Source organism: Propithecus coquereli, unplaced genomic scaffold (genome assembly GCF_000956105.1).
Source record: "Propithecus coquereli isolate 6110/MARCELLA unplaced genomic scaffold, Pcoq_1.0 Scaffold7, whole genome shotgun sequence".
Lineage (NCBI taxonomy): Eukaryota > Metazoa > Chordata > Mammalia > Primates > Indriidae > Propithecus > Propithecus coquereli.
In genome coordinates this window covers 12,989,676-13,003,227 of record NW_012153062.1, presented here as the reverse complement: position 1 = coordinate 13,003,227, position 13,552 = coordinate 12,989,676, and the positions used below count along the sequence as shown (strand labels likewise).

The window sequence follows — 13,552 nt, the reverse complement described above, 5'->3', positions numbered from 1 at the left end:
ATTAGGAAGTGGTAGAGCTGAGATCCGGACTAATGTTCTTATCCACTACACTATGTGACCTCTGGCAGTGGGCCACCAGGCTGTTATCAGAATGAGGCCAATTTAAAATGTATAACTCAAAATCTAGGAAACTCAATCCTCACACCCTGTCACTTACCCTACTTCAGCTTTTAGATAATTTGTTTACACTACTTAGACATTTAGCAGTTGACTTTTTTTCCCTAAAAAGTAAGTTGGATTCATTTAAAATATGATAGACTTCTCAAGGCTGATTTGTCTTCAAAGTATTAAATATATCAAAATTACTCATAGTTCTGAAGACACAGAGTTATTAGACAACCAACATTATTTCCTGACTTTCTGTATACACAATTTCTTTCACTAAAACTTAAGCTTCCTGCACACAGGGCCTGTGTTTTAGTCATCTTTCAAGGCCACATTGAAGCAAACACTGAGCCTTCACAGGAATACTTTCTTGAATTCCAACGAAGAACAGTCATTCAATATAGCATGATGTTTTGATTAAGAAGGAACTTCTTGGGATTTTTACAAAAACAAACAAACAAAAGCAACAACAACAATAAGAGACAAAGACAGGAATAGGGAAAGGAAGAGGAAGAGAGAAACAGTTATAAACCACCTATATTCAAAATAAAAACTTCTGGGACTCTACTGATTGGGAATGCTTGCAAAACACCAAATACGTCATAAGGAGGGAGATCTAAGGTTGACCTGAAATCGTGGAGACATTTACTCAACAAAATATTTGCTGCATGCCTACTGTGTGCAAGGCCCTGGGGATAAACTGTTGAACATTGAAGACATGATCTCTGTCCTGACAGTTTACATAATAATGGCAGATACAGAACGGTAAACAGGCAATTACATGGTATGATAAATATAAAAGAAACTATACAGGGTTTTAGGAGCTTATAAAGAAAAAACAATTCCATGCTTGGGAAGGTGATGTCTAATATCACAGTGGGGGGGACGAGAGCTCTGGAGTCCTCCAAACCTCAGTTCAAAACCTAGTTTTACTGGTTCTACTCTATAATTTTGGTCAATTTATTTAATCTCTCAAAACCTGTTTCATCAACTTTAAAATAAGAATAATGATAGTTTTGAGCTCAAAGAGTTGATGTGAACATTAATGAAATGCATGTCATAAATTTGGCACAGTGTGTGGCCAATGGCAAGCGCCCAATAAATATTAGCTAATAATGTTGAAACCACCTTTACAAATTGATAAAGGGGTACAAGGCAAGAACTGTGGTAAGGGCCTAGCTAAAAATAAGGCACAGGTCTAGCTAAAAATAATAATAATGAGCCACTATCTCCTGTTTGCTTCTCTGTCATTGCCACTCTGGAGGCACATAGCTGGCGGTCATAAAGATGCTTAGCTTTCTCCACAGATAACATCACCTTTTTGAAACCTAAGGGTAGTTTTTGAGATATCTTCCAGGTCCTGCATTCCAGTGGCCCACATGGAGAAAGTGACTCAACTGGTCTTGTGACTCCCACCCAAGAACCTGGTCAGCAAAGAAGACAATTTCTACAACTCTACGGTTCTGCCCAAACACAGCCAATTAGCAGACTCAATTGCCTATGACAAATTGTCTTTAAAAACCCTGTTTCCCAAATTCTCGGAGAGGCGGATTTGAGAAGTTTCTCCCATCTCCCTGCTTAGTACCATGCGGAATAAACTCTTTCTCTGTTGTAAAACCTGCTGTCTCAGCATATTGACTTCCTCTTGGGCAGTGGGCAAACGAACCTGGTTGGGCGGCAACAATATTAATGATAACAGTAAGCTGAGAATTGAAGCATGAGTAGGAACAGCCAAGTAAAAGGGAGGAGAAGGAGGAGGATGAGTGTCCCAGACAAAGGAAAAATGTATAACTAGAAAAGCAGTAGTAAGGTCAGCTTGAGTGAAAGAACCTAGCTTGAGCCAAGGGTTGGGGGTGCTTAGGGTCGGGTCAGAGATGAAGCTGAAGCTGGAAAGGCAAGCAGAGACCAGCTCAATGGGTTTATCTAAGCACAATGGGGGCTCTTCAAGAATTTTAGTCAAAGGAGAGACAGGATCAGCTTTGAGCTTTTAAGAGATCAGCCTGGCTACATTGTGGAAATAGAATGGACAATGAGGAGACTGGAGACAAGATCGGTGGTGATAATTTTAAAATAATTCCTTGGCTGCTGTGGGTTTTCAGTTAGGAAGGCAGGTATCACATGAAAAAAATATATACCAATTCAAAGCAGACCTTGAAGTAACTGCCAGCTTGTCTGTATTAGCATTTCATTCATTCATTCATTCATTCATTCACTCAACAAGCATTAGCACCTACCAAGGCAGCAAGCTGGTGCTGTGAGAAATGTCAAAGAGCATTGCCCTGCCTGGCCCTGCTCTACAGAAGCACCCCATCCAACACAGACTGCCCGATTTCTTTACCTGCCTAGGTCTGTTATCCTGGTGACCCAGATCAGGTAAAAAAAAAAAAAAAAAAAATGGCAAAGGTGCTTTTGGGAGAGATCACACACCAGCAGGAGACCCAAGCTGAGAGACAGACTCACAGAACACATATAGGATATAACGTAAGGCTTGAAGATGACTCCCCTTCACCCCAGGAAAGGGAAATGTGACTACATCAGTGTAGCGATGACTTCTTATTAAAGGGGTAAATCTTCCACGATCCATTCCTAAGTGAATAATAAGAGTCAATATTCATTAAATGTCTTGTCCTATGGATTTGAGGTAGATTAATAAATTTATTACAATAACTTTGTGATATAGGTATTATTATGCCCATCTTATAGATGAGAAAACTGAGGCAAAAGACAGTTCCCCAAAAGTCGCAGAATTAGGAAGTGGTAGAGCTGAGATCCGGACTAATGTTCTTATCCACTACACTATGTGACCTCTGGCAGTGGGCCACCAGGCTGTTATCAGAATGAAGCCAATTTAAAATGTATAACTCAAAATCTAGGCAGGGGAGAAAGATCACTGCTCACTTAGGCATCAGGAAGGCCAAAATTTGGAAGGTTTCATTGTAGGAATAAAGTGAAATGGACAAATAAATATGGCAACAGTCTCTTGAGAGGAAATCTGACTACCTCTATCAAATGAGTACCATCTGAAAGGGTATCTGAAACCTATTTTACTCTTTTAAGTACAAACCGCAGCTCTGCCATATGGCCTAGAACACATTCAAAAGCATTCAAATGGGGTTACAATCCTTATCAGTTTAAAAGAGTGGGGATCTCACGGACTCAAAAATGGAGAGGTGTGGCGAAGGAGAGCAAAGGGCTGAGAGAATGAGACCTGTTACTCTTTGAGTTTTCTGCTAATGGAGAGTGAAAAAAGCTGATTATCTCAGCGAGAAACACAAGGAATATACTTATTCTCTCTGACCATGTAGGATTCCATTAACTGAGTGGTGGGGCATGTGTAGAATAAGCATATTTTCATCAAAAGCTCTATGAGGCATTTCCAATGAAGTGAATAAACACAAAATAAAAAAATTCCTAAACCTCCAGATATGAAAGAAACCACTAGCTTCTTGCAATGCCACTGGATGCCACTAGCAACGGAAAGTCTTGAGCCTGGGCTCCTTACTAGCAATGAGAAGAATCCCAGGCCAGATGGCATTTTAATGTCCAATCTCACTCTATTTGTCTCTCCCCACTAACCTACATTGTGTTTAAAGCAATCACAGCCATTTTCACAAGCTGCAATATTTTAAAGTAGTCACTATCCCTTGAGAACACGAAAAGCCCTCTTAATTGCTATGAGTTAAAAAATACAAAGAATAAAAATTACGGAATTTGTGGAACCAGAATTTCCAGTTAAACATGCTCGCTGGTACACACACCCAACACCCCACAGAGAGTAAAGCTTTTCAAACCTAGTCCATTCATGCACAGACTTAGCACAGCTCACCAGCAAAACACTTTCCTTCCATTCATTCACTTACTAGTCCCATTCTTCGGGACTCACTCGCCACCAATGAAAAGTAACTCGGGACGCACCAGGTCTATGGGGACCGGCACCCGGTTCATTTATCTGGCCTGCCTGCTCCAATCGCCAGGAAGCACCTAAGGGCTTCAGTGTCATGACTGGCGCTGGCACCTGGAGGGACACCCAGCTTCCACCTGCCCGCCTGGAGCGGCACCCCGACGTGCCCCCGCTCCCTGGGAGATTCAGAGTTGCATTGTCTTTGCTGCCGTTTAATTTTTACAAATAAAAATGCTGTGAGATGGATTCCCCAGCCCACCCACCTGCCCGAGTCCGCACGACCACACTCAACCGGCTCGTCTGCAAGGCTCCGGGCAGCCGGAAGGTGTGAACAATGAACTTCTCTCTCTCTGACACACACACGCTCGCCCGCAATGGGAAGTTGGGAACTAGCCCGGGGGCCAATTCCGCGATTTCCCAGGCAAGGCGGCTACCGGCAGCGGGGGAGGGCCGGGCGCGCGCCCCCGGCCGCGCCCCTCGCGTCGCCCGGCGGGCAGTTACCTCCTTCCTCCGGCTGGACGCCCCGGGTCGGGTGATGAGGGCCGTCTCCTCACACACCACGGCCACGTCCTCCACGAACACGCAGTCCGGAAGGCTCTCGTCTGCCGGCAGCTCCACTACCTGCAGCCCCAGCTTGCTGCCCAGCACGCCCACGTAGAGCTGGTGCTGCCGCTCCGCCCGGGCGAAGTCCACCTCCTCGCCCTTGGTGCTCCTCAGAGCTTGCTGGGCGAGGGACTCGGGCAGCGCCCGCACCACGGCGTGGGTGGCCCGGCCGAAGGCGGCGGCCTGGCAGAGCCCGGCCATGGCTCCCGGAGGTTTAGGGTGGAGGAGCGGCGGCGGCGGGCGGAGGGTTCCTCCCTTGGGGCAGAGCGCGCCGAGCCTGCGAGCGCCCGGCGGCTCCACTTGGCAGCGGTGAATGCGGTGCAGGCGCAGCCCGGCTCGCGCCCGGAGCCCTGCCCGCGCCACTGAGCATGCCCAGAGCTCCGGCGCCGGCCCGCGCAGCCCGCGCGCCCACTCCGGCGCTCGCGGGGTTTGCTGAGTTGCAGCTGCCAGCACCGCGCTCAGAGTGGGGCTGGGGGAGGCGGCCGAGGAAGCTGTGAGGGCGAGAGGTGTGCGCAGGTGAGGCAACCTCGGCGAAAAGTCACCCGTACGGAGACATGATGGTACCTGTATTCTGCTGCCGCAGGTGCACACCTCACATCGCTCCCAACGCGGACTTGTAGAGCCGGCATTGATCTGGACAGAGCAACTAGAGGACTTCTTGATCTTGTCTTGAACTTTTTTTTTTTTTTTTTTTTTGAGACAGAGCCTCACTCTGTAGTCCGGGCGAGTGCCGTGGCGTCAGCCTAGCTCACAGCAACCTCAAACTCCTGGGCTCAAGTGATCCTCCTGCCTCAGCCTCCCGAGTAGCCGGACTACAGGCGCCCACTACCATGCCCAGCTAATTTTTTCTATTTTTAGTAGAGACGGGATCTCGCTCTTGTTGGGGCTTGTCTGGAACTCCTGAGCTCAAGCAGTCCTCCTGACTCGGCCTCCCAGGGTGCTAGGATTACAGGTGTGAGCCACTGCTCCCGGCCTGTCTTGAACATTTTAAAACTCTCTTACTTACAAAGTCTCATCTACTTTTGAAGAGTTTTAATGGTTAAAAAATTCTCCTTCATTTGAACTTAAATCCCACTGGTCCCAGTTCTGTTTTCTAGCGTTACCTAAAGTGCTCGTTTTCTTTCACAAAACAGCATTCACGTAACTGAAAACAGTTCTCATATCTATGCTGCCTGACACGACCCTCCCACCCCCGATCCTGATCCCCTGCAGTCCTGGAGCCTGAACCACCAAAAAGTAACTAGTGTTGGTTTCTAAGTCCCTTCAACATTCTGGTCAGCTTCCTTTTGATACACTCCAATTTGCCTGTATCCTTTTTAAATCATGATATCCGGAGAAGAAACAATTCTTCCTGTGTGATCTGACCAGCACAGACTACAGCAGCACCCTTGTTCCAGATGCTAGGCTTCTAATTAACACTTGCCTAAGCCTGTATTCACTTTTTTAGTGGTCTAGTGCCAAGGCCCAGGCTACAGCCTTCTTGCCAGAACTCTGATGCCGGATTTTAGGAAATGTGGATTTCTAGGAGGATCTCTATCTGAGCATCCTAAAATGGTTGTCCCACCTGAGCCCAGAGAAGATGTGATCTGCCTTCTCTCCCCTTCCCCCCCACCAGGGTGACTTGAATTTACAAGTGACATGGCATTTCTCAGCCACAAAGATGAGGGGTCTTAAGTGAAGGATAGTTCTGACCCTGACACTGGGAAGTGGGACCAAAAGTAAAGAAACAAATCTTTAAGATCTATTAGGTTCTACTTCTAAAGCAAAACTCTTGGGGGACCCAAGCTGCCCTATTAGCATGAGTTTAGTATCAGAAATAATTTAATGGTGTCCTTATGTGGCAGATTCCCACCATGTGCAGGTGAAAGTCGATCCATGTGCTTAGCTTGCCCAAGTTAAATATAATAATTATTTTTATTATTATTTATTATTATTGTACAGTACTTATTTAACCCCCAGGTTAAATAAAACATTGGACTTTGTTCCTGCCTTTACCGTTGGCTTCACCAGACACTGAGGTTCTATCCACCTCCAGTTGGACACCACCTAGCAGCCTTCATTCATGCCTATGCCATATTGGAACCTGAATACTTTGCCTGCCACTCAGTGTCCTAAGCCTAACTATGAGCAGGGCCCTATGTACCACTCTAAGCTCATGTCAGCTTAGCAACCAATTAAAACCTGAACGTTTTCCCCTATAAATTGTTAGCCATGGCTTTGCCATATTGAAATTGGGTAGCTAGCTTTTTAAAATCTAATTTTGTAGTTATCCCTATTAAATGTTATCTGCTTCATTCCAACTTGTCTAGTTTTGATTCTGTCATCTTGTGCATTATTTATTACTTCTAGTTTGTGCCATCTGAAATTTGATAAGCATGCCTTCTGTCTCCTCTAAGCAGTTGTCAAAATGTGTTAGAATGTGTATATTGGCAAAAAGACTAATAAAAACTCCAAATCCAGTAAATTATAGTTTACATGCCTTTATGCTTCTGCCATGAAGGACTGTTTTTAGGAAAGTAGACTTTATTGAACTTAATACATTGATAAGTCCATTTTCCCCATGAATATTTATTGAAAATTCCCAAGGCACAATACCAGGTTATGTACTTCAGAGTCACAAAAGAAGTATAAAGACGCGATCCTTGACCTTGAAGAGCTTGCAATCTCACTAGGAAAACAAGACATCCAGAATTGGAGCTATGATAAGTGCACATGAGAGGTATAGATAGCATAGTGCTGCAGGAAACTGAGGGAAAGAGATATCACTGTGGCTGATGGGAGTGAGAGAAAGCTGCTTGAAGGTAATTGGACTTGGTTTAGGGTGAATAATTTTTGGGATGTGAATAATTGAAGGAGAGAATGAAATTCAAAAGCCAGAGGCATGTTCAAGGGACAATAGGTAGATCAGCTCAATTCCGATATGTATTAGTTACGGTAACTCACTATCTACCATAATAAAACAACTCCAGTGTGTATAATGGCAGAAAGCTGATAAAAGCTGATTTCTTGTTCGCTTAAAGTCTAACGGAGATGTTCCTGATTGGTTCTTAACTCTTCTCAAAGCAACATCCAGGGATCCAGCCTTCTTCTGTTTTGTGGCTCCAACTCTTCAACTTGTGACATCCAAGTTCACCATGCTCACCGTCCTCAAGCTGAAAGAAACATACAGCACCACGTGTGAAAGGTGTAATGAGTCAGGCCTGGAAGGGATGCATATTGCCTCTGTTCACATTCCTCTGGCTAGAATTCTGTCACACAGCTACAGGAACCATGAGGAATGTCTGCTGTGGGCCCAGAAAAATGAGGAAACAAGAGACTCGGGAAACAGTTAGCTGGTTTCTGCCCCAGGGAAGAGTGGGGAAAATGGGGAACAAAAGTATAATGGTGGGTTAAGCTTTCATCACATGAGCAATAGAGAAATATATGGTGTGGAAATTAAGAGCCCAGGTTCTGGAGCCAGACTGTGTGGGTGAAGGCTTGGCTCTACTCTTCCTTGTTACACAATCTTAGACATGTTACTTAAAAACTCTTTGCCTCAGTTTCATTCTCATCTGTAAAATGGAAAATAATGAACCTATTATCATAGGATTATTATGAAGGTTAATACTGCAAAGTGCTTAGAATAGTACCTAGAGCCTAGTAGGTGCTCAATAAATATTCTCCACTGACAGGTTTTGAACAGAAGGCTTTGAACATGATTTCCTACCAAAAGCCAAACCACATATCCACATCCACTGAATTATCAGTCATACGGGTATCCTATGCTTTCCAACAGAACTGGTGGCCTTCTTAGGTTGACAGACCAAATTTCACAAGTATAATCATAGATGCAATACATATTTATTGAACCCTTCTTACATGCCAGGTACTGTGCTAGGCACTGGGGATGTAATTATGAATGATAATGTAGGGCTTATGGCCAAATTGCTTCTTTTGCTCTTTCTTACATTTCATACATTATAACACATTCCCTGTTTAAATGCCCTCCATATGACACACCTAGAGCTATTTCTTTTCTCCTGATGGGATGCTAATCAACACAGTGGCAATTTGTCTTTTTCATTGATAATATACTTCTAGTGCCTGTATTTTAAGTCAATTTTATTAATAGACAGCAAGTATCTCAGGATTAAAACAAACATTCATGCCTTATTCTCTTCTTACTCCATTGTAGCAGATACAACATTTACTGTCATAGGGGATAGGTATTTGAAAGTATGGGTGGGAATCCTAAAAGAGAAGAAGGGCTCAAAGGTGTCCTTGTCCATCCCAAGTGTTAGAAACACTGGATCTAGTAAGTATTGTAAGTCTGCAATGTGACACTAAGTCCTGAGTGTTTCAACATAAGAATCATTACAAAAAAGATTTACTGAGCAAGAAACCCATTGCTGCAGATTGCCTTTTACATCCAAGGAGGGAATGACATTTGGTTGAATGGACAGGCAGTGAGTTACAGACCAGGAGGTGGTTCCAGGGTAACCAGGGCTCTGGTTCCAAAGTCAAGACACATAGCCTCCTAATCTCAGTTTCTTCAACTTTCACCTGGGATTTCATTCATTAAATAAATATTTGCTAAGCACCTACAATGCATATGGGAAAGGAATACATAAAAACAGTGGATAAAGCATGGTTTTTGGATTCAGGCAAATCTGAGTTTGACTCCTGACCCACCCGCATTCTAGCTGTGTAACCTTGGTGTGACCCAGACCTATGCCCCACCATTGTCTGTCTTGCTCTATGCTCTAGAGGACTGACCTTCATGACCCAAGATCTCATTTTTGTTGGGTTTGGCCAATGGGATACACTTAGAGGAGATTGGAGGGCAAGAGCACAGAGAGGTTGGAGTATTTATTCCTTTGGCTCCCTTCCTGCTTTTTCATGGTTCTGACGACAGCTGCATCCTTCTACAGCCATAGCTTCTGCTGGTGGCCCCTCTTCCATGGTTCCAGCTCTCAGCTGGGTTCTGTTAATGCTGTTGCCTGCCATTATTCCATCTAGGGGTGGTATTGGCTTCCATTTCTGCTAGTCCCTGGGTGTCTCACTGTCCCTTGTTGGTTGTCTGTAACCTGCCCACACCTCTAAAAACATTCCATTTATTAAACATTCTCTTCAAAATTCTTTAAGTATGCCATTTGTTTTTTTTTTTGTAGGGACTGAACTTGTAACTCAATTGTTATAGATATGTGTGTATGTGCACATGTATACACATGCATTCTTTTGAATTCATGTTATACTACCTTGTTCTCAGAGTTGTGAGGCTGAAATGTGACAGCATTTACAAAGGGTCTTGGCATTGCTCTTGGTACACAGAAGTATTCAATAATGATGGCCACTAATATTAACAGCCATTGTGCTCTTGTGCTAGGCATTGTGATGAATATCGAAGTATCCATCTGCCTCTGCATAAAATGCCCATTTCTACCAGTCAAAATACCTGAGTCCTTCAAATGAAATAACACATAAAGTACCTACCAGAGTGACGGGCACACTGTAAGCACTCAATAAGTGCTGTTGGCTCTTGAAAGCTCAGCCTTCTCTTCTCCCTACCTCCCCCCATGCAAACGATACATCCCTTCTCTGAATCTATAACTCTTTCTATATTCCTCTCTTACACTGCTCATTACTTTCTCCTAGCACAGTGTAATAACCATTGATGCTAGGGTCATTTACCTCATTCCAGCCACTTTAAGGGCTGATGACATAATCAGAAGGTCCCGAAAAGTACAAAGCACTATATAAATGTGTCGAACTTTAACAACAAGTTGGTGATGTATTATGATGATATGCAGAGCTGACTGTGGCCCCAAATGTTTATAATAACTCTTTTTTTTCAGTTTTTCAGAGCTTTTTGCAACATTACCTCTTCAGAGGTATTTTTAATGACTATTTCATATTCAAATGCATGTTTGTGGAGGAAGAAATAGCCTGAAGGAAAAGAACTTTCAAATTTTAGGAAACCTAAGTATAGAAGGAAAACATTTCTCTATAATTAAAATTCTTATATATGTATATGCATGTTTGTGTACACACACACACACACACACACACTACAGGGCTCTGATAAGCCCTGTTCATTTCCTGGTGAAATGAATTTTCTTCATTTCCTCATGCAAAACAATGAAATGTCAGTTTTGCAATACCAAGGAATCATGTGTTTGCCCTTGTGGTATTAATACACTAATTGCCTTTTTTTTTTTTTTTTTTGAGACAGAGTCTCACTGTGTTGCCCGGGCTAGAGTGCCGTGGCATCATCCTAGCTCACAGCAACCTCAAACTCCTGGGCTCAAGTGATCCTCCTGCCTCAGCCTCCCGAGTAGCTGGGACTACAGGCATACAACACCATGCCCGGCTAATTTTTTCTATGTATTTTTAGTTGTCCAATTACTTTCTTTCTATTTTTAGTAGAGACGGGGGTCTCACTCTTGCTCAGGCTGGTTTCGAACTCCTGAGCTCAAACAATCCGCCTGCCTCGGCCTCCCAGGGAGCTAGGATTACAGGCATGAGCCACTGCACCCGGCCTACACTAATTGTTTTAACACAGCACTGGTATGCACATGTCCCAAGAATCCTTCTTTACTTCAGTGGCTTCTTTCCTTCTGTCTGTCTGTCCCTCTGCTTCTGCTCCACTGCTTTTCCTCATTCCCCCTCCTGTGGGTAAGCTAATCTAAGCCCATGACTTCAAATACCGTCTCAATGCCAACAATGCCCAAATCTCCGTTTCTGGTCTTGTTCTGTCCAGGCCTGAGCTTCAGAACTGCCTAAAAGACATGCTTATTTGGCTGTCCCACAAGTACCCCCAGTCAACATGCCCAAAGCAGAACTGATTGGGTTCTACTCAAGACTGCTCCTTCTCCTCTTCCAGTCCCTATCCCATCGTACAAGTAGTGGCTCAAGTCAGTAATCTGAGTGTTACCCTTCACTTTCTTCTTTGCTCCACATGAAATCAATCATCGTGTTTTGACAGGTCAATCTCCTTAAAATGGCTCAAATCCACCCACGTCTCTCCATCCACCCTGCTGCTACCTAGTCCAGAACACAATTAATGCTTTCCTGGATTACTGCAACAGCCATCTTATCCAAAGTGGTCCTTCTAAACTACAAATCTGACTGCCACTCTCTTGTCTAAATCCTCCAATGGCTTCCCAGTACCTTCAGAACGAAGTGCAAATGTCTTACTGTGGTCCACAAGACACCCCACCCCATGATGTAGCTTCTAATATCTCTCCATCCTCATTCTGGTCACTTCGCCATCCTCTCTCTTACTTGGGACTCTGTGCATGGTATTCTATTTCCTGGAATGTGCTTGACCCCATCCTCTGCTTGGGTGACTCCTAATCCTCCCATAAGACTCCATAAAGGCATCACCCCTTCCAAGAAGCTTTCCCCAGCCCCCCAGGCTGATGAGATATACCTGTATCCTTGTTTTCACCCCTATCACAAAGCACTGTATTACTTGCTAGTCTGAGAAGCTCTTGGCAGACAGGTATATCTTTTGATTGCTGTATCCTCAGTTCAAGTATTTAAAGAATAGCTTAATCTAAGCAATAGATGGAACTCCCCTCTCCCTACTCTCATCAGCCCACCTCCCTAAGAATAGGTTTCAGTTTTTACGAAATAAGATTATACCAGATACCAGGGCCCCATCCAGCTCTGAGTGTCTATGATTCTTTTGCCCCAAGTGTCTATTAATTGCTGCGGGATAGTCTAGAGTTCACACCTGGGTTTGAATCCTGGCTCATCATGGCTGTGTGATCTTGTACAACTTGCTTGCCTTTTTTGAGCCTCAGATTCTCATTTAAAAAACAGGGATAGTAATACCAATCTTACACAGTTATTATGAGGAATAAATTAAAGTAACATAGACAGCATATGAAATATGTTCTCCTTCATCCTCCTGCTGATGAAGATAGCCCTTTGTTCAAATTCTGGCTGTACTACTCACTATCTATACAATTCTGGTCACTTAACTTTATACACAGAGCTTCAGTTTTTTTCATTTGTGAAACGAAGTTGACCTTATGGTGTTATAAAAATTAATGAGATGATCCATGTAAAGCTTTGCAACATATAGTTGTACTAAGTGCTCAACAAATATTAGCCACTGGTATGATGATGAAGAGGAAGGAGGAGGAGGAGGAAAGAAGAAAATATGCAAAGCCTGGCAATAGTTGGCTTTCAATGAAAAGTTACTCCCTTCCCTCTTTCCCATTCCATTCATGGTTGGAATAAGCTTCATTTACCCATTCCAAGGTCAAATTCCCTTACAATATAATTGTTGCCCAACTTCTCCTGCTAAATGGGAACACTCCTTGTGTTAAATTTTGGTGAGATTTTACTACATTTTAAATAACTTAGGTTAATTCCACATTTCACAATGTGTAGGCATAACTCTCAGAAATAGAGATCATATAAAGAATGGTGCCAGATTATTTCCCCACATTGTTTTTCTTGCCAGCACCATTATAAAATTATAGTGAGGGTCCCATACATTGGGACCTACATCATGCATAAATGAAGGGAGGGAGAGTTTGAAAGCTTCTAGTGGTTTTATGGAGGGGTCCTCGCCTTCCCCATTATCTGGACTCTTACCTCTGAGGTTGTTGTTACACATTTATTTCACCCTTCACCTGCTTTCTCCCCTGATTCATCTTTCCTCCGATCCTCCTTATCATGCATTTGCTGCTATTACTCTTTGTTTCAGTTACTACTTATGTGTAAAAAACTACCCCGAAACCTAGTGGATTAAAACAATCATTTTGTTTTGGCCATGATTTTTGGATCAGGAATTTAGGAAGGGCTTGTCTAGGTGGTTCGTCTCTGATCCACATGGAGTCTCCTAGGGCAGCTGAAGCTGGAGGACCCACTTTCCTGATGACTTCCTCACTCACATCTCTGGTGCCTCAGTGTTCCTTGGTGTCTCTCTCTCTCTCTCTCTCTCTCTCT

General features: G+C 43.7%; 1 protein-coding gene across 1 annotated transcript in view; it reads right to left on the bottom strand.

Moving 5' to 3' along the window:
• The window catches only part of DDAH1 (dimethylarginine dimethylaminohydrolase 1), a 145,585-nt gene extending 140,618 nt beyond the window's left edge, over positions 1 to 4,967 (bottom strand). The window contains exon 1 of the mRNA XM_012661159.1: positions 4,508 to 4,967. Coding sequence (XP_012516613.1) covers positions 4,508 to 4,810 — 303 coding nt within the window. The 5' untranslated portion in view covers positions 4,811 to 4,967. The remainder of the gene's footprint in view (positions 1 to 4,507) is intronic.
• Positions 4,968 to 13,552: the final 8,585 nt, after the last annotated feature.